General features: G+C 48.3%; 1 protein-coding gene across 4 annotated transcripts in view; it reads left to right on the forward strand.

The window, feature by feature from the left end:
• Nucleotides 1-21,696, forward strand: part of Dzip1l (DAZ interacting zinc finger protein 1 like) — a 36,154-nt gene extending 14,458 nt beyond the window's left edge. For all 4 annotated transcript variants that reach the window (XM_040739868.1, XM_040739869.1, XM_040739867.1 and 1 more), the window contains 12 exons: nt 90-251; nt 2,730-2,858; nt 5,977-6,039; nt 7,073-7,213; nt 10,740-10,770; nt 11,413-11,466; nt 11,793-11,926; nt 13,125-13,317; nt 15,929-16,145; nt 16,494-16,684; nt 19,192-19,331; nt 21,094-21,696. In XM_040739868.1, coding sequence (XP_040595802.1) covers nt 90-251; nt 2,730-2,858; nt 5,977-6,039; nt 7,073-7,213; nt 10,740-10,770; nt 11,413-11,466; nt 11,793-11,926; nt 13,125-13,317; nt 15,929-16,145; nt 16,494-16,684; nt 19,192-19,331; nt 21,094-21,237 — 1,599 coding nt within the window. In that variant the 3' untranslated portion in view covers nt 21,238-21,696. The remainder of the gene's footprint in view (nt 1-89; nt 252-2,729; nt 2,859-5,976; nt 6,040-7,072; nt 7,214-10,739; nt 10,771-11,412; nt 11,467-11,792; nt 11,927-13,124; nt 13,318-15,928; nt 16,146-16,493; nt 16,685-19,191; nt 19,332-21,093) is intronic.
• Nucleotides 21,697-25,322: the final 3,626 nt, after the last annotated feature.

Genomic DNA, 25,322 nt, shown 5'->3' on the forward strand with positions numbered 1-25,322 from the left:
AAAATGTTTGCTACAGTGTGGAAGTAATGATTAAATTGTTCTCTCTCTCTCTCTCTCTCTCTCTCTCTGTCTCTGTCTCTCTCTGGTAGGAAATAGAGATGAGTCGTCAGAGGGAAATAGAAGCTAAAAAGAAGTTTGATGAATGGAAAGAAAAAGAACGAAGCAAGCTGTACGGAGAAATAGACAAGTTGAAACAATTATTTTGGGATGAATTTAAAACTGTTGCCAACCAGAACTCTACCCTAGAAGAGGTACCCAACACAAAAAGCTTTTCAAAATTATTTTGTTGTAAACCTGTTTATTTGTTCTTAAAATTGTGTGTGTGTGTGTGTGTGATCTGTAATTATTAAAGCCTTCCCATCACAGGGATGGGAATGAGAGTGCTCTCTCTCTCTCTCTCTTTCTCTCTCTCTCTCTCTCTCTCTCTCTGTGTGTGTGTGTGATCTGTAATTATTAAAGCCTTCCCATCACAGGGATAAGAATGAGAGCTCTCTTTCTCTGTCTCTCTGTCTCTGTCTCTGTCTGTCTCTGTCTCTGTCTCTCTCTCTCTCTCTCTCTGTGTGTGTGTGATCTGTAACTATTCAAGCCTTCCCCGCTGGATTAGTGATGTTCCATGGAAGGCAAGCTGCTGCTTCCCGTGTGGCCCTCTGCTCACTAGCTCTGTACCCATTGTTTCGGATTTTCAATGTTCCCAACTCTGTACTTCCCACCATGTTGCCTGCTCAGTAGGGATTTATAAATAACTGTTGATTTGGAATAGAGGCTACTATTGAGAAACCACTTCATAAAGGGCCAACGGATTACTTTTGGCTAGGAAACCTGAGTTTCAGAAAATGAGGACACGATCCTTTTCCTCTCCCTTTCTGATTCAGAACATTTTTTAAATATTGGAACACCCTAGGATTGCATTTATTTTTTGTGTGTCTGTAAGATTATTCATGTTATGTTTTTATATCCCCTACCTCCTTTATACATTTTACTATTTCATTTTATTAAAGTATAGGGACCAAATTGGATATAAAATTATCAGTATTGTTTGATAATTATTTTGTCAATTCATTCCTTTTTAAGTTTTGGGGGAAATAGGGTAAGATTCTATTTAAAAGCATTGGAAAAGTATTGTGAGATGGTTTTCAAAACTACTGGCAACATCTTGATGTGAGGAGGGCCAAGAGCTAAGTATCTTTTGAAAGTGTTGCTCCTGGTACAGAGACGTGAGCGCTTTGGCTGTGTTGCCTGACTGCAGAGAGAACATTAGGATACATGGAGTAGATGCAGCTGCTAGGGGATCTGCTAACAGGAAATACGGGGCATGGAGGTCTCTAGTGCAGAGTCAGCTATGTGGTGTGCTGTAGCAGTGGCAGAGAAGGCAGAGGTGGCATACCCCCCCTCCAGTTGTTCATGCCTCTGCTAAAGCGTTTGCCAATGAAAATACTCACACTGGGAAATGATTAACATTTTGTACTGGTATTGCTTAAGCAGTGACTGGGAAAAGTTATCAACACTGAGTAAACTCAGGCTCAAAGATTCTTAAAACTGTATTAAGGCTTATCATGGGTTATGTGCAGGAATAGACATGGCTTTGTTAGAGTAACATGGGCAGGTAGAAAGCAGTTCTGTCTTTGATCCAGTTGTGCCTGCTTTCTTCTCTGGGCACAGTGCTATCCCAAGAATCATGAAGTCAGTAGAGCTGACCCTGTGGTGTAGGAGTGGGTGAGCAGGTCCTAAGGGCGTGAGAGCAGGAGAACTGGCCTTGTTCCTTGCTGCCTGCTGCAGAGGGTGAGTTAGCTGGGGCAATGCTGGAGAGCTTGTCCTGGTGCTGTCGATAAGGAAAGTTGGCAGGCTGACCAACCCAGCTACCACCCCGGGCCAGAACTGGGCTATGAGTTAACCCACACCAACATCCATTTCATCTATGAACTGCCGGAACATGTAAAGGGGCGGGAGCTGCAGATCCAAAGCTGCAGGATCTCCAGGACACAGGGAAACAACAGATAGCCAAGAGGATCCCCAGTGAGGGCCCAGTATTGAGAGTGTAGCAGAAGCCAGAGGCCTTGAACCAGGCTAATGACTCATTGCAATGAACACTTGCAAGTGAAGATGTAAGGACTACAGGTTGTGCTGTGTGACTCACTGTCACACTGCAGCTGCCACACTGAGATCGTTTCTTTGTATGCTAGTTTTGTTTTTATTTTAAATTTTATTTTATCTGGGGGTGGGAGGTTTCAAGAGAAGAGGGCGGATATAAAGGGATGGGGAAATAAATGGGACCAGGATGCATGATGTGAAATCCACAAGAATCAGACATTGTGCAAAACCAGCTGTTTCTGGTGACACCAGGGTGTGTGTGTGTGTGTGTGTGTGTAAGAAGCAGGGACCTTCAGGGCATGACTTGCAGGGCCAGAGATTCTCATATGCCCCTAAAGTGTGACTCTCTTCAGCTTAATCTAACCTAGGAAGAAATTGGCCAGCAGCTGGGCAGGCTTGGAGCTTGGGGACAGCAGAGTCTCATTGGGACTGAAATGACACTTGGATTTGTTTGTGCCACGGGTACTTACTTCTACTGTTGATTTGTGTGGATGTTTGCAGTGTTTGCACATGTTGGTCGTGATGGCAGACTGGACAGGCTCTTGATGGCGGTCACCCTTCTGGTTCTGTACTGGGGTAAGGTAGATAGCCAGTGTCATGTCTAGGGCTCCCTTTGATGAAACGAGTCTTGGCTTTTGCAGAAGCTGAAGGTGCTGCAGTCCTACAGTGTAACTGAGTCCCACCTTGGGTCTCTGAGGGATGAGGAGTCAGAGGAGCGACTCATGCAGGCCCAGGAGCTCCAGGCCCTTCGAGAGAAGATGGAAGCTCAGGTAGGCTGATGCTCCTCCATGCGTTTCTCTCCAGAGCTAGCCAAGAATCTGGCTGTCCTCGCCGAGGCTCCGGTTTTGCCTTGTGGATTTGGTGAAGTCGAGAGACATCAAAGCTCTTTATTTTCAGACCTTGTTCAGTATGAAAGTTCTGAATATGGTTCCTGGGCAAGGCTGGTGATGTGTTTAATCATCGTATTTACCTGATATGTACAAATACATGCAAACACAGGTGGTCCTTTTTGACATCTTTGTCCCAACTTTTGTTTTGTTTTGTTTTGTTTTTGGTTTTTACGAGACAGGGTTTCTCTGTATTGTTTCAGAGGCTATCGGTCCAGCCCAGCCTCGAACTCACAGAGATCCGCCTGCCTCTGCCTCCCGAGTGCTGGGATTAAAGGCGTGCGCCACCACCGCCTAGCCTTTGTCCCAACTTTTATTCGGACACAATTTAAGACAATTCAGAAGGTGTAACAGTGTCCTGGGATGTGAAGATATTTGTGACAAGTCTATGGTGTGGTAGTAAATGCTTAGGTATCATCTTGGAGCCAAAAACAAAACAAAACAAAAAACCAAAAACAAACAAGCAAACAACAAACCAAAAACCAAACAAACAAACAAAAAAACACTTAACCAGTGTCTGTGGTGTGCAGATTCCTATTTGGCCATCACTATGAGGTCACTGAACAGAGCTGGGAAAATTTGAACCCAGTCTACTCTGGCCACCACTGGGAGAACCTTACTCAAGTCGAGACAGAGGATGTCAGTGTCATCTCTAAGCCACAGCGGGTACAGTAAGCCACAGCCTAACATGAGCTCCTGTGTCCGCTCTCCAAGGTGGTTGAGAAAGAACCAGAGTCTGTCTGCAGAAAGTGATGAAGCTGGCCGTCTGGTGTCTTTTAGGGTTCCTGTTGCTGTGAAGAGACATCATGACCATAACGGCTCTTATAAAGAAAACATCCAATTGAGGCCGCTTATAGTTTCAGATGTTTAGTCCGTTATGAGACCTCAAAAGCCCACCCTCCAATGATATACTACCTTCAACAAGCCACACTTCCTAATAGTGCTACTCCCTGTGGGCCTGTGGGGGCCATTTTTACTCACAGCACCACAGATGTTGTCCTAGTTTGCTCTCTGCTGCTGTGCCAAGCACCACGACCAAAAGCGTCTTGGGGAGAAAAGAGGTTCTTTGGTTCACACTTCCGTGTGACAGGAGATCATCAAGGGAAACCAAGGCAGGGCCCTGGAAGAGGGACACTGCTTACTGGCTTGCTCTCCTTGAGCCTTGCTCCAGGACCACCCCAGGAATGACACTGCCCATAGTAGGCTGGGCCCTTCCACATCAATCGTCAGTTAAAAAAATGCCCCACACGCTTGCCTACAGACCAGTCTGGTGGGAACATTTTTCTCATTGAGATTCCCAGATGACTCTAGCTTGTGTTAAGTAGACAAACAAACAGACAACAAAACACAAACTGATCCGGCATAGATGGTTCATAGATTTTTTACATCATAAAAAAATCATTGTTCCTGGGAGATGGCTTGGTCAGTAAAGTGCTCTCAATACAAGCATGAGGGCCTTACTTTAGATCCCCAATGGCCACATAAACACATCAGGGAAAGCATGTGTCTAGAACCTCAGAGCTAGGCAGATTCTGGGACTCATGACTCACTGCTCAGTCTAGCAAGAGACCCTGTCTCAAAAGTAAGATGGAGAGTGACCCCAGGCCTCCACACACATGCAAGCTCTCCTGTACACACATACACTCTCTCTCTCTCTCTCTCTCTCTCTCTCTCTCTCTCTCTCTCTCTCTCTCTCTCTCTCTCTCTCTCTCTCTCACACACACACACACACACACACACTCTTTCTCTCTCTCTCTCTCACACACACACACAAACAGACAGCCTTTCTTTTCCTGTGAACTTGAACTCTGTTCATATTTTTCCCTTTCTTTTTTTGCCCCCTCTCCTTTCTTTCACTTTTTGAGACAGGGTTTCATGTAGCCTGGGCTGACCTCTGCTTGCTGTGTGCCTGAGAAGGACCCTAACCTCGGACTCGTGACCTTCCTGCTTCCAGCTTTCAATTGATGGAGTCATAGCCTTGCACCACTGCGCTGGCCTTTTGCTTCTACTTGTGGAAATTAATCCAGCCTTTTGTTGACCTAGTTGAGACTATTTTCCCCCAGTTTTCTACTGATCTTTCATCTTCGCTTTATTGTCTGGTCATAAAAGAGTAAAGCTTCCTTGGTAAAAGTTATCAAATGATCAGCTTTTTTTTTTTTTTTTGGTTTTTACAAGACAGGGTTTCTCTGTATTGTTTCGGAGGCTATCGGTCCAGCCTGGCTTCGAACTCACAGAGATCCGCCTGCCTCTGCCTCCCGAGTGCTGGGATTAAAGGCGTGAGCCACCACCGCCCGGCATGATCAGCTTTTTAAAGAGTCATTTTCACTTTAATGTGCATGCATGTGTTCCTGTGTATGTACATGCATGTGTCCCTGTGTATGTGCATGTATGTGTCCCTGTGTATGTGCATGCATGTGTCCCTGTGTATGTGCATGCATGTGTCCCTGTGTATATGCATGCATGTGTGAAGGTGTCTGTAGGCTCTAGAAGGGGGCATTGGGTCCCGTGGAGCTGGAGTTACAGGCACTTGCGAGCCCTCTGATACAGGTGCTGGGAGCAAGAACTGTGAGCTCTCTTGATTGCTGGATATCCCTTCAGCCTCTCTATCCTTTATTGTTGTACCCATTCTGAGATTGAAAAAATCCTGTGTTTTCTTTGAGTGATTCTGTGGCCTTAATTATTACTATTATAATTTTGCTGTCTTGATTTTTATGTGTAATTATCTGATCTGCCTGCAGTTTATATTGGCTTCAAACAGTTATCCAAATTTTTTTTCTGGTTAATTAGCCAGTTGTTCAAACACCAGTAGTCAATAATCCATGCCCCCATTTTCTCCGCCACTAAGTTTCCATTGTCCTCCATATTGGCTCAGTTTCTCTATTCTGTTCCACTGGTCTTTCTGTCTGGCCAGGAGCTAATACCCTTTATTCCTCACACTTCACAGTTTATACTTATTGCTGCCTAGAGGGTTCCAATTAACATGCTTCTACTCTTTTTCCAGAAAACAGAATGGAAGAGAAAAATGAAGGCACTGCATGAAGAGCGGGCAGCCGAGAGGAGAGAGGTAGCTGTTGTCTGGTGTCAGGAGAGCTTGGTTTCCCATGACCGCTCCCTGTGCAGTGTCCCCCTCCCTCCCCTCTCTCTGCCCAGACCTGGTTGTCAGGTGTATTGTTGCAGATATTGTTCCTGGCTGCCAGTCCCCTTTAATATACAAAGGGGGGCATCTGCCTATCCAGCAGATTCCTTAGCCAGGAGTGGGGACCCCCAGCCATGTTTTGAGCCCCACACATCCTGTACTAAGTGGTACCTGTTTCAGAACCTCTTCTGCTATGAGACCGCTGAGTCATATCGTTCATGTGTGGACTCTTTGAAAACCTCACCTCCAGGGAGAACCACAGACCCCAGTGGTATTTCAGAGGGAGCCTAGGGAAGCGCCCAGACACTGAAGCCCCAGCACAGACAGCAGCAGACCTCAGGACACAGCATATGCTTCTTTGTAGATGCCCATGAGGAGAAGGCAGGTTAAGGAGGAAGTTGGTTAACTTTCCTAGGTTCTGCTGGACCATGGCCCAGAAGATGCCATGAGCTTGGCCCATGGGGGACACTTGCTGTCACTATACTGTGGGGTTACTCAGTCCCCACATGCTGGTTTTACTTCATTTGTATTCTCTACAGTTTCCTTATGCAAATATTAATAAACAGCCTCATTTTACCTCTGCTTTTACACCAGAGGTGGCATGACAACACATTTTCCGCACTTCTTGTTTTTATCTGAAAAGACATTTGATGATTTTTGTGTGGTCTTTTTTCTTGCCTGCATGTCCTCAGTGGGTGACTACATCTGACAGAGAACCTTCTTCCATGATCCTAGAGGCCTGCCTTCCATTTTCTTCTCATTCCTTCTCTGCCACAGCTCAAAAATGTACCCAAACCAGAAAGCAGCTAGAATTGTTTGAAAGTCACTTGCACAGTCTAGAAATCAAGTCTGACCTCAGGCCAGACCCTCCACCGGCATTTGGCGATAGGGACTGCCCTTCCCATGGGGGTACTTGGGTCCTTGCAGACATCTGACTGACCAACCTTGCTGTGCCCACCAGATGCGGGAGGAGAATGAGAGGCTCCATGCCACCCTGTCTCAGGACCAGAAGAAGGCAGCTGCCCAGTCGCAACGCCATATCAATGCCCTCCGTGCCCAACTTCAAGAACAAGCCAAGCTTATCGCGTCTCAGGAGGAGACGGTAGGTTGGTCATTGTCTGCAGCTGTCAGGCCTCTTCTCTGTGAGGATGACTCTGGATCCTTCTGAGTTCATGCTGTTGGTCATTAGGTCCCTGAAGGGTGGAAAGAGGAGTGCAAGGGTGAAGAGGGGTATGAGAGTATAAGAATGTAGCCACCTCCTTCTAGGCAAAACTCTCACTATCACCAGAGGCCACACAAGACGCCTGGTCTCAGGCTGGCACTTTGTTCCCTCATTGAAACCCCAGACTTCAAGGTAGACACCACTTTCTCCCCACCTGTTTTTAATGGACGATGAAACAGGCTGACTTGCGTCTGCACAGGGTTTTCGATAAGTGGCGGGTGACATCTGACTCTAGCTACGCTGGTGGAACACAGAGCTGTGTCCCTTAGAGCATATTCACAGGTGTAACTTATTAGCCAGCCCCCTTCCCATAAAGAACAGCTTCCGATGAGGTTTTCTAATAAGCCAGCGAGGGAAAAGTTGCTGTGTCTCTGAGTACGTCCTAAAGCTTGGTCCTGTGGCTCTCCACCTGTTCTTGGTAACTCTCCCCCACCCCCAGCCTGTATTCAGCTCCCTTTTGGAAGTTCAGGTCTGTGGGAAAGCTGCCCCTATCTCCGCCACGCCCCGCCTGGGGTCTCAGGTTCCTGTTTTCCGCATAGGCCTGGAGTTATTGCCACTGTCCAGGCCCTTCCTCCTGTCCTCGTACCTCTTGTTGGTCACACTTTTCTGCTTTCTAGCCACATTATGCCAGCCACTGTATCCACCTGTCATGTGACAAACTGTTTCTGGGAGATATAACATACACATCTATCCACTCACCCCAGATAGGGGACCCATGACAGACCAAAGTACAGATACCATTGATGTCCAACTTGGTGAGCCAATGATTTTTATCTGGGTTACTTACAGAGCAGAAATTACTCACCAAAGCCCACCCCAGCATGGGTGACAGCTCATAAAAGCTGGGAACCTGGAGCACCCTACCCAGCCTTCAGCAGATCAACAGGCTGAAGTGTCTTTTCTAAGAGACTCTGTTGGTCTAACCCTGTTCCAGGCAGCTTGGTTGGTTTCTGCTTCTTCAGGCCATGGTCTGGTCTCAGCCTTCATTGAAGCGTTTCTCCTCTTAGTCACTGCAGGTCAGCCTGTGGGTGTTTCCTTTGTGGTTCAGCTTCCTGAGAGGGTGACTCCCAGCTTTTATTCCTTACTCCACCATCAGGGAGGGGCCTAGTGAGTCTGGTCAGTTTCAGGGACTTCCTGAAGCTCTTGTGAGATGTTTACCTTCCTACTGTGGAGTTTACTACACAGGATGGAATGTTTCAATCTCAGAGGAAGCTGTTACAGGACGCCACCTTGTCCCTTGCAAACATTGGCCTCTTCACTGCTTGTCTTAGGGTTTTTACTGCTGTGAAGAGACACCATGACCATGGCAACTCTTATAAAGGAAAACATTTAATTGGACTGGCTTACAGTTTCAGAGATTCTGTCCATTGTCATCATGGTGGGAAGCATGGCAGTGTGCAGGCAGATAATGGTGCTGGAGAAGGAGCTGAGAGTCCTACATTTTGATCCACAGGAAGCAGAAGGAGACTGTCACACTAGGCCTAGCTTGAGCATATGAGATCTCAAAGCCTGCCTCCACAGTGACACACTTCCTCTAACAAGACCACACCTTCTAATAGTGCCACTCCCTATGGCCCAAACATTCACACACATAGAATGAGGTCTATGGGGGCCATACCTGTTCAAACCTGCACACTGCAGTACGCCACCTCTAGTCCTCTCTGGAAATGTACCTTCCTATCTGTTGTTCGCAAGTGTTTCATTGAGGAACCTGTTGGCTCAAGGTGACAGATAAATAGAAGCACTTTATGCTGACCATATACCCAAAGAGGCAACACTCGCTGGCTGTGGTTAGCACCAAATTTACACCACTGAGAACCCAGACTTTGATTTAACTTTCACATTCAGCTGTCATGGTTATGAGATAGCATCACAGCCCCAGTCATCACAGTCATATTTGATGGAAGAAGTTGATGTAAAAAGAATTATTTATTCTGTGCGTGCGTGTGTGTGTGTGTGTGTGTGTGTGTGTGTGATGGCGTGTGCTCTTCAGCACACATGTGGAGCTCAGAGGGCAATCCTGTGATGTTCATTCTTTCTTATACCTTCATGTAGATTCATGAATCTAGTACAGGCCACCAGACTTGGGCAGCAAGTGCCTTTATCCATTAAGCCATCTTGCCAGCCCAAGACTTTGGAAACCCACTGGTCAAAACAGTGTCAGTGAGCAAATATAACTTTAAAGAAACTGGGAAAGAGCATAATTAAGAAGGGTTTTTCATTAAAAAATTTTATTTTATGTGAATGGTGTTTTATCTTCACGTATGTGTTGTCTCCTGTGTGTCTGGTGTCCTTAGAGGTCACAAGAGGTGGGTGGTCCCCGGAATTGGACCTATAGGAGGCTGTGAGCCCGATGCTGCTGGGAACTGAACCCAGGGCCTCTGTAAGGGCAGCAGGTGCTCTTCACGGCTCCTTCGTCTCTCTAGCCCCACATAATTGGCTTTCCGGCCACTGGAGTAGAGATAGGCAAGGAGAAAGTTGAGAATCTGTGTTGGGTGAGAACTACAGTATACGTGATGCAGCAGGTGACAGAAACCCCAGATGAAGCAGAGAGATGATATGCCACATACATAGATGGCGTTTCACAGTCCACAGCAGAGGAGCGGCTGGGTTTGTGAATGAAATGGTGCTGGGACTCAAGTGTGGGCAATAGTTTCCCTCTTCAGCGTTTCTCCCTCCTAAAAGTGTTTCTTTTATTCAGAAACCAACTGATTCTTACTGGTTCCATGTGGCAAAACACACAAACCAAGAAAACCCAAAACAGTTGGCTACTGGCATTCTTGACCCTTTGCTAGTTCAGAACTCTCCATCCAAATACAGGCAGGCAGCTGTGACTGTGGTCTGAGGTCACGTTGACGATATTTAACTGCTCAGTCTGCAACCTGTGAAAGAGGAAGGAAAAGGCCCTGCTGGGTAGGGGGTGCTGGGCAGATTTGCCGGTGCCTGGGTCAAGCCTCCAGACAGGGATGCTGTCAGGCTTCTGTGTTCCCATGAGCTCAGCTGTCTGCATCACTGGTGAGAATTTCTATCATTTCATGGCTGTCTTAGCATCAGTTTTATCTCCATGCCAACTGCACCCCGTCCCACTCTGCTTCTGTGGGCTCCTGCCCTGAAGGAGTAGTCCTCTGAAGACAGCCATTCTGGTCGCCCATCCCTGAGAAAGCTGAGCAGGCTGTCATCCAGGACTGCTAGCCACTACTCTTCCTTGGTGTGCTGTTTTCCCATTTATGCATGGTGGGAGATGAGATGTGCTTGGGGCTGGGTAGTAAGTCATTCTAGTTCCTGGTGGGTGGCGTGACTGCAGTGGCTGCCCTTTCCTCTCTGTTCCGGGCAGGTCTGCCGCTGGGAGCAGAGTCCCTACAGTGTCCCCTGCTGGCTGTAACCTGCTCTATTCCATCTTTTGCAGATCCAGACGTTGTCCCTCAGGAAGGTGGAGGGTAAGCCTGCAATGGGTGGTTAGGATCAGTCTTTGGGGTTGTCCTTGCCTCTTTGCCTTCCCATCCCCCGGGTGATTTATGGGAAGAAGACAGGCGATTGATAGCAGTCTGTGGGACATACACTGTGGTGTCAGGCTGTCCAGCTGGATAAGGAGGAAGGCTTATGGGAGAGAGGGCATTTGTGCTGAAGGCTTTCCACCAGCTGCCGGGGATTCATGCCCGGTTTGAATTTTCTCTAGTGGGAGGGAAGGGGTGAGGGTCTTGGGTACTGTGTTGATGGAATTGGGTCTTGAGTAGTCTTTCTAATTCACCATGTCTGTGGCATGCCATTACTAACGACTGTGCCGTGCCGAGTACTTACAGTTCAATATGGGGTGGGTATTGTTATTTTTCCACATATGGAAACAGTGAGGCTCAGTGAGGTTCAGAGACTTGTCAGCTCATGCACAGCCCTTGGAGGCAGAGCTGGGATGTGAGTGTGATGTTCCTGTCTCCAGTGTCTGTCTGGGACTGGTTTTTCCATCCTGCCCCTCTGGAGGGCTTGCCCTCCCCTGGGGTACTGCTCCTTTCTTTGAGTCGGGGTGGGGGAGGGCTGCAGCGTTCTAGTACCACTAATTGTTTTAATTGTTCTTGTCTTCTCAGAAGTCCAAGAGGTGCCAAAAGCCGTGGACACGGAGGAGGACTCTTCTGAGGAAGGTGGGTCTCTCTCAATCTCTCTCTCTCTCTCTCTCTCTCTCTCTCTCTCTCTCTCTCTCTCTCTCTCTCTCTCTCTCTCTCTCTCTCTATCTCCTTCACTGCAGAAAGCAGATTGGTTGCTCTCCTCACTTTTTATTTTCTCTTAAGAAACTAAGGGCACAGGTAAGTATTTCTTAAGCACCGTGCATGTACCAGGTGTCTTGTCTAAAGGTACTGATGTGCAGTCTGCAGGTCACTGAGTCATAAGGCTACAGGAAGCAGAGCCCCTGGGCTTCCGACTGTGGCTCAGGGGGGGCACTGACCTTGCTTACTGTCTCCTGTTGCAGAGCTGCAGAGCTCCCATGAGGAGCAGCGGAAGGTGTTGGCAGCTCTGAGGCAAAACCCCGCTTGGCTGAAGCAGTTCCGGCCCATCCTGGAGGATACGCTGGAAGAGAAGTTGGAAGGCATGGGGATAAAGAGGGTCGGTTCCTGGGCCACTGCTGAGCTAGTCATGTGATTATGTGTTTAAAGACAGGGTCTTACTGTGCAGCTCAGGCTGACTTTGAACTCACACCAATCCTCCTGCCTCAGCCGCCAGGGAACTGGACTTAATCTAGAGTGCACCACTACACCAGGGTAAGGGGTGCTGTTCTAAAGGCTGAGACCTATAGTGAAGACAAAAAGTGTTCTCACCCAGGGAGGGGATTGTTTGTTCTTTGCTTTGTAGACTCATTTGTGCTCATTGCTATCTGGGGACAGCTTCTGTCACCTCTTGGCAGAAGAGAGGTCTCTGCTTTCCTTCAAGTCCCCATCCTGGCCCTGTCAATATTCTCCATTCACTAGTTACTTTTTCCCCTGTGTCTCTACCCAAATCTCTGATAGAGGTCATTTAGCTGGCTGAGTTTGGTCTATAGGCCAGTCCTGTGTGCATAAATGTCTCTCTCTGAGTCCACCGTCTACGTATGGACCATGTGGCTGTTCCCAGATAGAGTCTGAATGCATCTATTAGTAAATAAAGGTGCATCGTGTCATCACGGTACACAAGTATCATAGCATTGAACATACCATTTGCATTTCAGTGAGTAAGATTAGAAAAACAAAACAAACTCAGACAGCTAGGTTGACTTTTGTAATGATGCTCATTGAGACTGGCCTGCCTTCAGCTGCTGCTTAATCCCATGTCGGTCCTGTGTTCAGTTTTGCTTTAAAAACGCCTAGTTTTGATAAATCTTCATCTTGGATTCAGATGCCTCCCAGACCATCTCCTGGGCTCTGGGTGCTTGGTATGCAGAAGCCCAGGGGATTTCTAGTAGTACACACTGGTTTGTGAAGTTCAGTTTTCCAAGCACTGTAGACCAGAGAGAGCACAGGAATGCCAGGAGGTGTAAAACCAAGCAGGCCGTGCTCTCAGCCTGGGAATCTGGCTGGTGATGGGAAAGCACACCCCATCCAAGTCCCTCATGGTGTGAAGTGGACTGAACTGTGACGTAGCCCAATGTGATGGAGCGCCTAAGTCCCGAACTTGCACGCTTTCTGCAATGTGTGAAGCCCACCCTCTCTGTCCCCCACGTCACCCCCTCCAACACAACAGGCTCCAGTCACAGTACCTCAGAGTCAGCAGCTATAGGGAAAGGAGCAGGGAGCCTGTGTATGCAAAGGTGAACTTCTGTCTCCTCTAGAACACAAAGGGAATTTCAGCTCAGACTCTCCAACATCTGGAGTCCCTGCTGAAAACCCAGCGGGAGCGGACGGCCCGAAGCTTTCGTGAATTTCTGAGTCTGAGGGAGAAACTCAATAAGGAAGTGACTAGCAGAGTGAAGAAGAGATGGGAGAGCACAGGTGTGGTGTCCCAGTCAGACGGCCAGCCTCCAGGTAAGCAGGGCAGGCGGGCTTCCAGACCACAGGGGGGGGGTCCATTCTGGCTCTATCTTATTTGCATAGGAGGAGGGTAAAAGTGCAGTTGTTTAATGTAAAATGTTAAAGAGATAACAGGACAGGCAGTGTAAGAATGTAGTGAAAATTAGGTGACTATCTGAGAAACTCCATCCTAAGTCAACTTGACGTTCCTAAAGATGGGGCAGTTCCTGATCTTGCAGACATCTCGTACAGACTGGTGCCTTCCCTGCCTGGGTCTGAACTTGTATTCCTTCGCTCATTTGTCCAGATGTCTCTTAGTATCTGCTTTGCCTTACTTTGTACCAGGACCTGCCCTGTCACATGAGAAAGGAGCGAGGATTGGGGGAGGTGAGTCAGACACAGGGGTGCTCGACACTCAGAGGGGAGGAGAACACAGGGAGCACTGGCAGATGTGAGCCACACAGAACGGGAGTGCTGGACACTCAGGACGGGGAGGAGAACACAGGGAGCACTGGCAGATGTGAGTCAGACAGACACAGGAGTGCTGGACACTCAGAGGGGAGGAGAATACAGGGAGCACTGGCAGATGTGAGCCAGACAGAACGGGAGTGCTGGACACTCAGGACGGGGAGGAGAGCACAGGGAGGACTGGGAGATGTGAGCCAGACAGACACGGGAGTGCTGGACACTCAGAGGAGGAGGAGAACACAGGGAGCATGGAGAGGAGAACACAGGGAACATGGAGAGGAGAACACAGGGAACATGGAGAGGAGAACACAGGGAGCATGGAGAGGAGAACATAGGGAGCACGGAGAGGAGAACACAGGGAACATGGAGAGGAGAACACAGGGAACATGGAGAGGAGAACACAGGGAACATGGAGAGGAGAACACAGGGAGCATGGAGAGGAGAACACAGGGAACATGGAGAGGAGAACACAGGGAACATGGAGAGGAGAACACAGGGAGCATGGAGAGGAGAACACAGGGAGCATGGAGAGGAGAACACAGGGAGCATGGAGAGGAGAACACAGGGAGCATGGAGAGGAGAATACAGGGAGCATGGAGAGGAGAATACAGGGAGCACTGGCAGATGTGAGCCAGACAGACACAGGAGTGCTGGACACTCAGAGGGGAGGAGAACACAGGGAGCACTGGCAGATGTGAGCCAGACAGACGGAGAGGAGAACACAGGGAGCACTGGGAGTGCTGGACACTCAGGACGGGGAGGAGAGGGATTTGGAGAGGAAGAAAGGAAATGTCCTCAGACTTCGGGCTTTCAGCGGAAGAAAGGGCATCTTGCTTCTAGGTACCACTCTCCCGCCATTGCTGTCACCAGAAAGCCAGGAGAGCGCCCGCCATTCCCTATCGCCCCTTCCCTAGCTGGCCCAAGTCATAACTGAGATGAAAGATCCATTTCCATGACACTTTGTAGAGCTTACCTTCCTCATCTTCACGTTCCCCTCCCTCTGTCAGTGCTCACCTTGTCAGCTTACAGTCTAAGCAGTTCTCAGCCTGTACCTTTTCACAGGGAGCGCGTATATGAGATCCTGCATATGAGGTACTTATATTACGATTCACAGCAGTGGCACAAATACAGTTATGAAGTAGCAATGAGATAATTTATGGGCGTATATGAGATCCTGCATATGAGGTACTTATATTACGATTCACAGCAGTGGCACAAATACAGTTATGAAGTAGCAATGAGATAATTTATGGGCGTATATGAGATCCTGCATATGGGGTACTTATGTTACGATTCACAGCAGTGGCACAATTACAGTTATGAAGTAGCAATGAGATAATTTATGGTTGGGGGTCATCACAACATGCGGAACTGTATTAAAGGGTTGTGGCATTTGGAAGGCCTCTGGCTCCAGAGCTTGCTGTGAGATGCAGTAGAGGCAGTGGCCAATGGATGGCCAGGTTTGCAACTGTTTGTACTGTGGAGTTGAGGGCAAGGACAATGACACTGCCTGAAGACCAGGACGGCTCTGGGGAGGCTGTGGGCAACAGATGTGTGGAGCGAAGAGCTTCGCATAGTGTCTGGTACACAGTAGCTGTGAGCTGTTGCTGTTTCCTCTCTGCAGTAAGAAACACTTCCTCAGTGAACTTGGTACATACATGTTAAGTTTCATGGAAAGCTCTTACTCTAGCTTCCCGTGATGCACTTTCTCTTCAATTTGCTTTCCATGAATAAATATCACTGGTCCCTTGCTTTCTAATGGGAAACAGGAGTGGTATCTTGCCTATGAACTGAAATGTCCGCCTGTAAGTGCTTGATAGTTATGTAGTCCTGCAGCGACCTCTGGTGGCAAGAGTTTTCCTGCAGGGCCTCTCGCATTCAAGGTTAAGGTTGTTGTGAGTGTTAAGGTTGTGAGCAAAGTCAGCCTGGGTTCACAGACTGGTCTTCTGTAACGATGGCATGACCAGGAGACATTGAATATTCTCCCAGTCTCTGATGAAACTGGAGTTTTGTCCTAGCAGAGGGACTCACGATATAGGGCAACTGTCAAATGTACTGTGACTTGATTATCTCTGGTGTTAGACTTCCTTCCACATTATTTAAGACTACAGGTCCAGCATTGGCGTGTTCTGCAGGTCATTCTTTTCTCTGTTTCTAGTCAAAAGCCAGCGGATCACACTGGCCACAAGGGAGGCCCGGCCAAAGAGCAGAACCCTGAATGTGGCGCTGCCATCCAAGCCAGCACAGCCTTCTACGAACGCTCTTCAGAGCCACAGCAGCCATGGCCCTGGCCTCACCCAGGTGTCCACCCCCATTCCACGCCCCAGAGTGCATGGACCCTCCAGTACCCCTGTTTCCCCTGGGCATGGGCTGAGGTGAGCGCTAGACTTTGCCCTCTTGTAGGGTCTGAGGTGATGGCCTCAGGAAGCCTGTCCTAGACCCTTGCAGAGTTCTGCATTCCAAGGGAGGGTCGGGACAGTCATGATATAGAAGGTACCTCAGGTAGTGTTCAACCTGAGCCTCTGAGAAGAGACTGGGGATCCCTCACTCGCAGTCCAGGCAGACCCACCCTCCCCTTCCCATCCCCCCCATGGCTACAGTGGGAGGGTGGGGCCTCAGGTCCCCTTGGTTTTATACGTCGCCTGAGAGAGAAGGGCTGGCGTGGGGGCAAGCCCCAAAACCAAAGTCTGGCTTTAACATTTTCCTTTCACTTCATCTTGCAGCAGCACCCCCCCTTTTAGTTCTGAAGAGGAACCAGAAGAGGACATGGTGCAACGTGTGTCTCTCCAGCCCCCTAAAGTTCTTCCCAGGTCTGCACCCCAGCCGGAGAGCAGCTGGGGCTGGTCTGATTCCGAGACCTCAGAGGAGAGTGTCCCGCCCCCTGACAAGGGCTCAGGTGGGCTGCCTTCCTCAGGTGAGTCCTTCTGTGGCCCCAGTTTCTCTGTGCCCTGGAAAACCCTTCAGCTTCTTCCCGGGAGTTCCGGGTTGGCGTTTCTTCTTTGTCTCAGAAACACCAGGAGGAAGTCAGACCCAGGTGAGTGTTATTTTGCCCTGTTTCTGTCATTGAGTTATCTAAATGTTGGCGGTTTGGGGACCCCTCGCCCATTTTGTCTAGTAGAGTAGAGCATCTAAGGAATAGATCCCTTTGGGGGCTATTTGGGAGAAACAGAAGGTAGCTGGAGTCCTGAGTGTGTCTCCACCAACAGCCTTTGGGCAGCACCAGCGTTTTATCCGTGTAGCAAAGTTCTTTGCCATTTTCTTCAGTGACAGGCAGGGGTACAACTTGTTGATGAACAGGGCTCTGTAGAGACTTAAGATAAGGGTTCTGGCAATTGGAGTGAATTATTTCTTTAAACTTACTATGCTCTATCTAGTAGGCCATTAAAATGATGAGCTGAACATTGCTCAAAGTAGTGGCATGTGCTCCCGGGCCATTCAAGGTTCCCTTATAAAACGACCGGCAGAAGCGAGGCCTCTGCCATAGGTTGTGCCTCTTAGCTGGGGCTGAGCTGCAGAATACAGTTTTGACTTAGCAAAGCCAGAAGAAGTTGTGGGGTTTGCAGTCTGTCAGCTCTTGTCTTAATGGACTCTGCGGTACTTCATGTCTGCAGCATAGTCAAGCCTGTCAACCCATCAGAAGCCAGGACTAGCTGTCTGGAGGCTTGATACTTCAGGTGGGATAGACTGGAAGGGTGGTGGAACTGGGAGCCATTCAAGACAGGGTTTCTCTGAGTAGCCCTGGCTGTCCTGGAACTCACTCTGTAGACCAGGCTGGCCTGGAACTCACAGAGATCCACCTGCCCCTGCCTCCCCAGTGCTGGGATTAAAGGTGTGCGCCACCACTGCCCAGAGAGTCATGAGGCTTTGTTACAGCTTTGGCTCTGATACTCCCTGCTTGTCCTTGTGCAAAGGCTCTGGTTTCTTTGTTGTAAAATGACGTAGTTTAACAGGACGATTAGTAAGAGGTGAAAGAACACAGTGCTTGGCACGTAGGAATTTAATAAACATTTCTGTCTTTTAAAGCTTCATTTTATTTTTTTATGTATTTATTTATTTATTTTTGGTTTTACGAGACAGGGTTTCTCTGTATTGTTTTGGAGGCTGTCGGTCCAGCCCGGCCTCGAATTCACAGAGATCCGCCTGCCTCTGCCTCCCGAGTGCTGGGATTAAAGGCGTGCACCACCACCGCCCGGCTTGCTTCATTTTATTTTTAACTATGTGTAAGTCTGTGGTGGGGTATGTGCAGATGCCTGTGGAGGTCAGAAGAAGGTATTAGATCTCTTGAAACTTGGAGTTACAGGTGGCTGTGAGCTGACTGATAATAGTAACCGGGTCATCTGCAAATGAGGTAGATACTCTTAACCACTGAGCCATCTTTCCAGTCCCGGTAAACACAATGCTCAGTCATCCAAGGGCTGTTATAGCTCTAAAAGTCTGCTGAGTTCTTAGCATTTGAATCCAGAGGGCCATGTGATGTTCATGCTATGCTTCTCTGTCATCTTGGTTTACCATGAGTCGGGGGCCCATTGATGATCTGAGTTACTGATTAACTCCAGCTTCCTGCATGGAATTCATAGGAAATCATGCCTGCAATACTAATATTTGATCTCTGTGTTTGTCTATGGGTGGAGCTGTGGAAGGAAGACATAGGAGTCACTTTTACATTACTGTGACTAAAATATCCAAGAACAGCTCAAAGGGAGCAATTGTTTATTTTGGTGCATGGTTTCCCACATCTCAGCCCATCATTGTAGTGGGTCTGTGGAGCAGATCACATCCTGGCAGACAGGAACCCAGAGAAAGGGATACAGGAAAAAGGCCAGGACATGCCCACGGTACCTGTGCCTTCCAACTAAGTCCCATATTCTGTCTTCTACCCACACCTCCCAAATGTCACCCCCGTATGTATCTATCAAGGGACCAATCCAACCCACCAATTAGATCAGAGCCCTCATGACCTTCAGTAATGTCTCTAATTCCCTCGACCACTCTCAATCCAATCAAGTTGACACGATTAGCTATCACACATTGCCTGACTGCACACCCGTCTTTGTAGCTCATGAATTAAATAGAAGGCCCCTCAGATTCATTAGCAGGACAGTCTTCCTAAGGCTCCATCAGCAGCCTTGTCATAAGCCAGCAGTTACATTATCAAGACATTCTTATTTTTATATATTTTCATCTATTTCTTTTTTAATTGTCAAAGCATTCTAAGCCTCTTATAACCAGGCTAACATCAGCCTGGACCTTCTCTGTCTCCCTTTCCCTCTTTGGGGGAGGGGAGGTGACAATTCTGTCTTCTTCCTCTCGACTCTCTCTCTATTCCATCTGTCCACTTTGGAGTCTAGATATGGCCCAGAGGGATGAAGCATTTATTTCCCAGGTGTGACCCATTGACATGGCTTTTTGTCCCCCTTTCAGAAACGCTGGTGCAGTCGATGGTCAAAAACCTGGAGAAGCAGCTTGAAACTCCAACAAAGAAGCCATCCGGAGGGGTCAGTATGTTCTTAAGGCCCAACACTGCCCTTCAGAAGTCTTCCACACCTGTGAAGAAGTCTCAGGTAGGACACTTGAAGATGGCCCTACATCCCATAGAGAGCCAGCTCCATATCTGGAGGCTTTAAGGTGAAGACTGAGTGAGTATCAGCTTTGACATGTCCAGAGAAGAACACTGCATGTGACATTGTCTCCTTTGTCCCTACATATGTGGGAAGATGATCACTTTGAATTTTTTTCTTTCTGTGCCTGTGTTAATGTTAAAAAGCCCTTTGGTTCATTATGTAAGTACTTTCTGAGGAGGTTTGTTTCCTAGTCTCCTGCCTATGGGAGCCTCCTGTTGTGGTGCTATTTTTCCGTGCTGTCTCTTCCATACTGGGCCCCTCCCCAGCAATTACTTCACAGAAGACCTCAGCCGAGGGCAGGATATGAAGCCCTGGGCACCATCAGAGTGGTGCCACACAGCACATCAGATGGGGAAACGCAGATGCCTTTGTTCCAGCTATTCGAGGTGGGGGTGCCTCACCGCTGCACATCTTGGTGGCCTGGCCTCCCCGAGGCCATAGCTGCCATGGATTTGCAGACTTGGTACTCACATGAGTGCCAGACTCTTTTTGCCATCGTCTCCCTCCATTAGGGACCAACTGCCACTTTCTGATATTTTCTAGGGTAAGCAAGTATAGAACTCTTTTCACTTCACACCTTTCAACCAAAGAGGTCCATTTGGAGATGGTGAGGGTGTTGCCCTTAGTAACAGAAGTAGCATTGAGCAGTTATCTTTTAATGCTGCTGATGGAACCTCGGGCCTCACACCTGCCAAGCAGGCACTGAGCAGTCCCCTTACTCCCTCCCTTGTGTTTTATATTAGCACCCCTACATACCATTTCTTATCACATGAAATGCTTGGCTTAACTTGGAGTGTATGTAAAGAGCCCCAAGTTCTGTTCTCCTTTGAGAAAGAGCACCAATAGTCTAAATTAGACAAAGGTGCTGTCTAGGCCCTGGATGGTATCTTCTTTCATGCCAGGATGAAATACATGGGATGTTATATGCCAAAGCCCAGGCATCGAGCAGAGGAGCTGAAAACCCTAGATGGGAACTCCTGGCCTGGGCTATTACTGTGGTCTAGATGGGAACTCCTGGCCTGGGCTATTACTGTGGTCTAGATGGGAACTCCTGGCCTGGGCTGTTACTATGGTCTGGATGGAGCCTGATCTACCAGCAGACTTTAGTATGACCACTGGCCGCAGCTCAGACCTATTCCAGGACATCCAGTTGCCCCCATCTCCTCTCAAGTTCAGTGTTTCCCAGGCGGCTCTGAGCACCAGTCTGTGAGGAAGGATCCTTTTGCCTAAGGTGATTCATCTCAAGAGTTTCAGAAGTTAAAGGCTCTGGGCTTCCAGCCTGTGAATGTGAGGAGTGAAAAATCTGCTCATAGCATTACCCCCACTACCTTTTATTGCATACTGCGTCGGTCTCATCACAGAGCGCACGTAAATATCTCGAAGCTCTCCGTCTTCCCTGTCGTGAGTGGGCACTAATAGTCTAATGCAGATACATGATGCTGTGAACCAGCATACTGCCCAGGTTTAAATGCAAACATGAGTAGCCAGATCTGCCTGTAAACCTCCCCAAGCTTCTTGCCTTGGCCTCATTAGTAGGGTTCCAGACCTGTTTCCATCACTGTGGCCCTGAATCTCTGGAGTAGGGTTTCAGAGGTGGGGAGCTCGGAAGGCAGGACCATTTCTGTGTTGGATGCTGCTGAATTCTCTGTCACCCTCATGCATTTATCAAAATCTATTTTCTTCTCCTCTTTTACCTCTGCAGCTTTCTGAGGATGAGAGTGACTTGGAGATCTCATCCTTGGAAGATCTCTCCCAGGACCTAGACCAGAGAGGAAAGCCAAAACTCCCAGAAAAGCTGGATGCCACCCCTTGGAGCTCTGGGCGACCCAGGGTTCCTGGCTGGTGATTCTGCCTATGGTTGCCAGAGGGCTTAGCCTCATTGGCTGGCTGGGCTCACCCCAACGGGAGAGGCTGTTAGGCCTCTTGCTCCCACCAGCAACCAAGAAGCCTTTCCCATGAGAAGAAGCAGAGCTGGAGACAGACAGGACCTCTACCCATTCTCCCTGTAAGGACTGCTACCTCAGAGGGCTGGGTCCTGCTGCTATCCCAAGAGGCTGAATCCTGGAACGGTGTCTTGTATAAATGGGAGAAGGGTTGTTGTAGGGAGAGATCTTACCTACTGTACCATAGCACTGAACACACCCACTTGGGCGTGGTCACAGGTATGTGGGTGAAGGCAGGGATAAAGGACGAGGAGGAAGGGGAGAGCCCTCTCTTGGGGTTCAGATTGCTGACCTCCATTTCTCGGCTTCTCTTGTAAGTGACTTCTCCCTAATAAAGTATCATATGACTTCCCTTCCCTGTATACTTCGTGTAGCTTAATATTCCTCATCAGGTTGTACCAGGTCCTCCATGTGTTTCTTCCATGATTCCCATGTCCAGCCCAGACTTAAAGGAGTTGCTGTTTATAAGCCTTTTGTAATCAGCAGGCCACCAAGGAGATGGGGCCTGAGTCAGTTTCTCTACTCTGTGTTTGACTTTCACTACTGAGTTGGGGTACAGTCAGAGGTAGGCGATGCGAAGCGTCTGCTGCCTGGGCCAGGCATTGTATTCTAGTGCTGGACATTCGAGTGTTGGGGGGCATGGGAGTGGCTGCCCGTTCTAATTTCCTTCCTGTTGCTGTAGTAAAACACCGGCCAAGAGGAACTTAAAGAAGGAAAGACTGGCGGGCTTACAGTTCCAGGCCACAGCCCATCACTGAGGGAGGCAAAGGCTGGAACCTGAAGGCAGGCCTGCTTGCTGTCCCACACAGCATTACCTCTGACCACGGAATCCACGTCACAGCCGAAGTAGCCTAGCAGGAGCCATGGAGGGTACAGCTTGCTAACCGCTCATGGCTGTATATACTCAACCAGCCTTTCTGTACAGTTCAGGACTGCCTGCCTAGAGATATGCTCACTCTGGACTGGGTTCTCCTACATCCGGGAACAATCGGGACAGTTCCTCACAGACATTGTTCTCAAAGCATTTCCTCCACCGAGGCTCTCCTCTTGGAAAGTTCTCAGTTGTGACACGCTGATATTTAGAACTAACAGGGCACCATTCAACCCAGACCAGGATGACCTTGGAGAAGTTCCCAGAGTTGTGACACCTGCTGGAGCTTATTCGTGAGCAAGAACAATTTGGATACAACCTCTTGTCCCCGTAGAATCACAAATTTCATTTTTGAGACCAGTTCTGACGTTGAGTTTATGTGTAGTTTTTTTATATGACTGAATTTTTTCTTTGGTGGAGGAGTTGAGTTTTTTTTTTCCAGACAGGGTTTCTCTGTGTAGTCCTGGCTGTCCTGGAATTCACTCTATAGAGTAGGCTGCTTCCAACTCAGTGATCTGATTGCCTCTGTCTCCTGTGTGCTGAGATTAAAGGTGTGCATGGTGGCACATGGCGTAGGTTATTTTTTTTAGTGTGAAAACATTTATTACAGTGAGCATTTAAATACAGAGTGATGTATGTACCTCTCTGTTGGTCTTTATTGTTTTCTCCAAGCTTCGTGGACTGAGGGTGGTGAAGAGGAAAGGAAGCAGCTTTCATCTCAACAGTGCCGCCGGTTTAGGGCCTTTGGGATACAGTGATTACTTTGTAATAAGACAGTCAGCTTTACTGAGGTACTTTACCTGGGCAAGGAAAGGTGGCAGAAATGGGATCTGGCAGAGGAAGGCTGTAGAGTGCAATGCAAAGGGGAAGGAAGGAGGGAAGGAAGGAAGGAAGGAGGGAAAGAAGGAGGGAAGGAAGGAAGGAAGGAGGGAAAGAAGGAGGGAAGGAAGGAGGGAAGGAAGGAGGGAAGGGAGGAGGGAAGGAAGGAAGGAAGGAGGGAAGGGAGGAAGGAAGGAGGGAAGGGAGGAAGGAAGGAAGGAGGGAAGGGAGGAAGGAGGGAAGGAGGGAAGGAATGCATGTCTTAGTCAGCAATCTATTGCTGTGAAAAGACACCATGACCACAGCAACTCTTATAAAGTTCCAGAGGTTCAGTCCATTGTCGTCATGGTAGGAAGCATGGGCGTGCAGGCAGACATGGTATAGATAGCAGGAAGAGAGAGGGACTGCTGGCTTGGACTTCTGAAACTTCAAAGCCCACCCACAGTCACACACATTCCCAACTAGGCCACACTTCCTAATCCTTTCATATAGTATCACTCCCTGGTGACAAAGCATTCAAATCTATGAGCCTGGGGACCATTCCTATTCAAACTACCATACGACAGAAGCTAGAAGAGCCCAGACAGCAATGGGGGTCTCTCACAGAGAGCTTCAGAGCTAGGACTGCTAATTGTGAAATCTCCATATGGTTGAGCTTGTCTGGCCTTTGTAACTAATATGCTTTGTCATTGGTTGGCGGAGCCTGGGGTCATGGGGAAACCTCAGCTGAGTGCAGTTGAATTCTGTCAATTTCATCCCTCATAGTTGAATAGCAATTTTATCATCCTATAAAGGAAAAGCAGTCATATGAACACCTTCATGTTTGCCACAACCCTTCATTAATGAAAAATTCAAACGTGTACAAATGGAAGGAACAGTATGGTGAGTCCATGTCCTGGTCACTGGGCTCCAGCCATTATCAACTCAAGCCATTACCAGTTTTGCACTACCTGTTACCAGCCATCGCTCTATGCAGACTGCTTTTGACCTCTGAGTGGTCCTGAAACTTGGGCTAGGTGCTGACGCTCTTGTAGGAGGACACAGGAAAAGTGGTGGAAGAAAAGCTCTGTGGAAAACGTAGTGCATGGGGAGGGGAGGGCCAGGGTCATATTGGTGTAAAGGGACCAGTTTGGTGAGGTTGGAGCAAAGGACTCTTCATGGACACTGGACACAGTTGGACAGTAGGTAATTGTCAGGGACCCTTCAAGCCTCATGGCTTGCAGGGAGATCCATGTGAAGTGAAGAATGAAACTCGGCCAGCACCAGTTTTACACATGTTGGGTCAAAAAGTCCAGAGTCTGACCTCCCAGTTTATTTTTCTTGCACATTTAAGCACAGTAAAACTTTGGAAAAAGGGTTCCACATGACAGTTACCATAACAAAGCTTTAGGCATAGCTACGTAGAAATTCTCTAGCAAAGTGGCAAAGCACCCATGACCATTGCAATAAGGATGAGTTCTATAGCGGCCTAAGGAAGAAGGATTTGCAATAAGCATTAAGGATGGGTTATGTTGATGGAGAATGCAAAGTACATGGGGCTGTCTTAGGGTTTCTGTTGCTGTGAAGAGACACTATGACCATGGCAACTTTTATAAAGGAGAACATTTAATTGAGGTGGCTCACTTAGAGTTCAGAGGCTCAGTCCATTATCATCATGGTGGGGAACATGGTGACATGCAGGTAGGTAGACATGGTGCTGGAGGGATAACGGAGAATCCTACATCTTGCAGGCAACAGGAAGTCGACTGAGACACTAGGTGGTATCCTGAGCATAGAAAACCTCAAAGCTGGTCCCCACAGTGACATACTTCCTACAACAATGTCATACCCACTCCAACAAAGCCACATCTAATAATGCCACTCCCCACGAGATTATGGGGGCCAATTACATTCAAACTACCACAGGGGCCTCTTTCATAAGAATGAGTTATAGTCACTGAGAGACAAAGGCCAGGCTTAGGGCCTAAACATTTCTCAGGATTTGGGAGAAATTTGGGGGAAGGTGGGCTCCATAGAATAGCAAAGGATCATTAGGTTGTTTGACTACTTTCACTCCAGCATTCCAGGTGACCAGGGGCCATTCATTTCCTTCTGTTGAAGAAAATAGGATCACATGTTTGGCAAACCCGGTTCCTCCATTGTTTTCTTTAAGCTGAACCTCCAACAGGTAATTCCCTTTGAGTATCTCATGCCATTGACAGTTGACATGCATGATGGCTATCCATGTGATGAGGAAAAAGGATCGAATGTCTGGAATGTTAGGAGCTCTCTTAGACATGCCAACGTCTTACTCAGTTT

Source organism: Mesocricetus auratus, unplaced genomic scaffold (genome assembly GCF_017639785.1).
Source record: "Mesocricetus auratus isolate SY011 unplaced genomic scaffold, BCM_Maur_2.0 Super-Scaffold_100691, whole genome shotgun sequence".
Classification (NCBI taxonomy): Eukaryota; Metazoa; Chordata; class Mammalia; order Rodentia; family Cricetidae; genus Mesocricetus; species Mesocricetus auratus.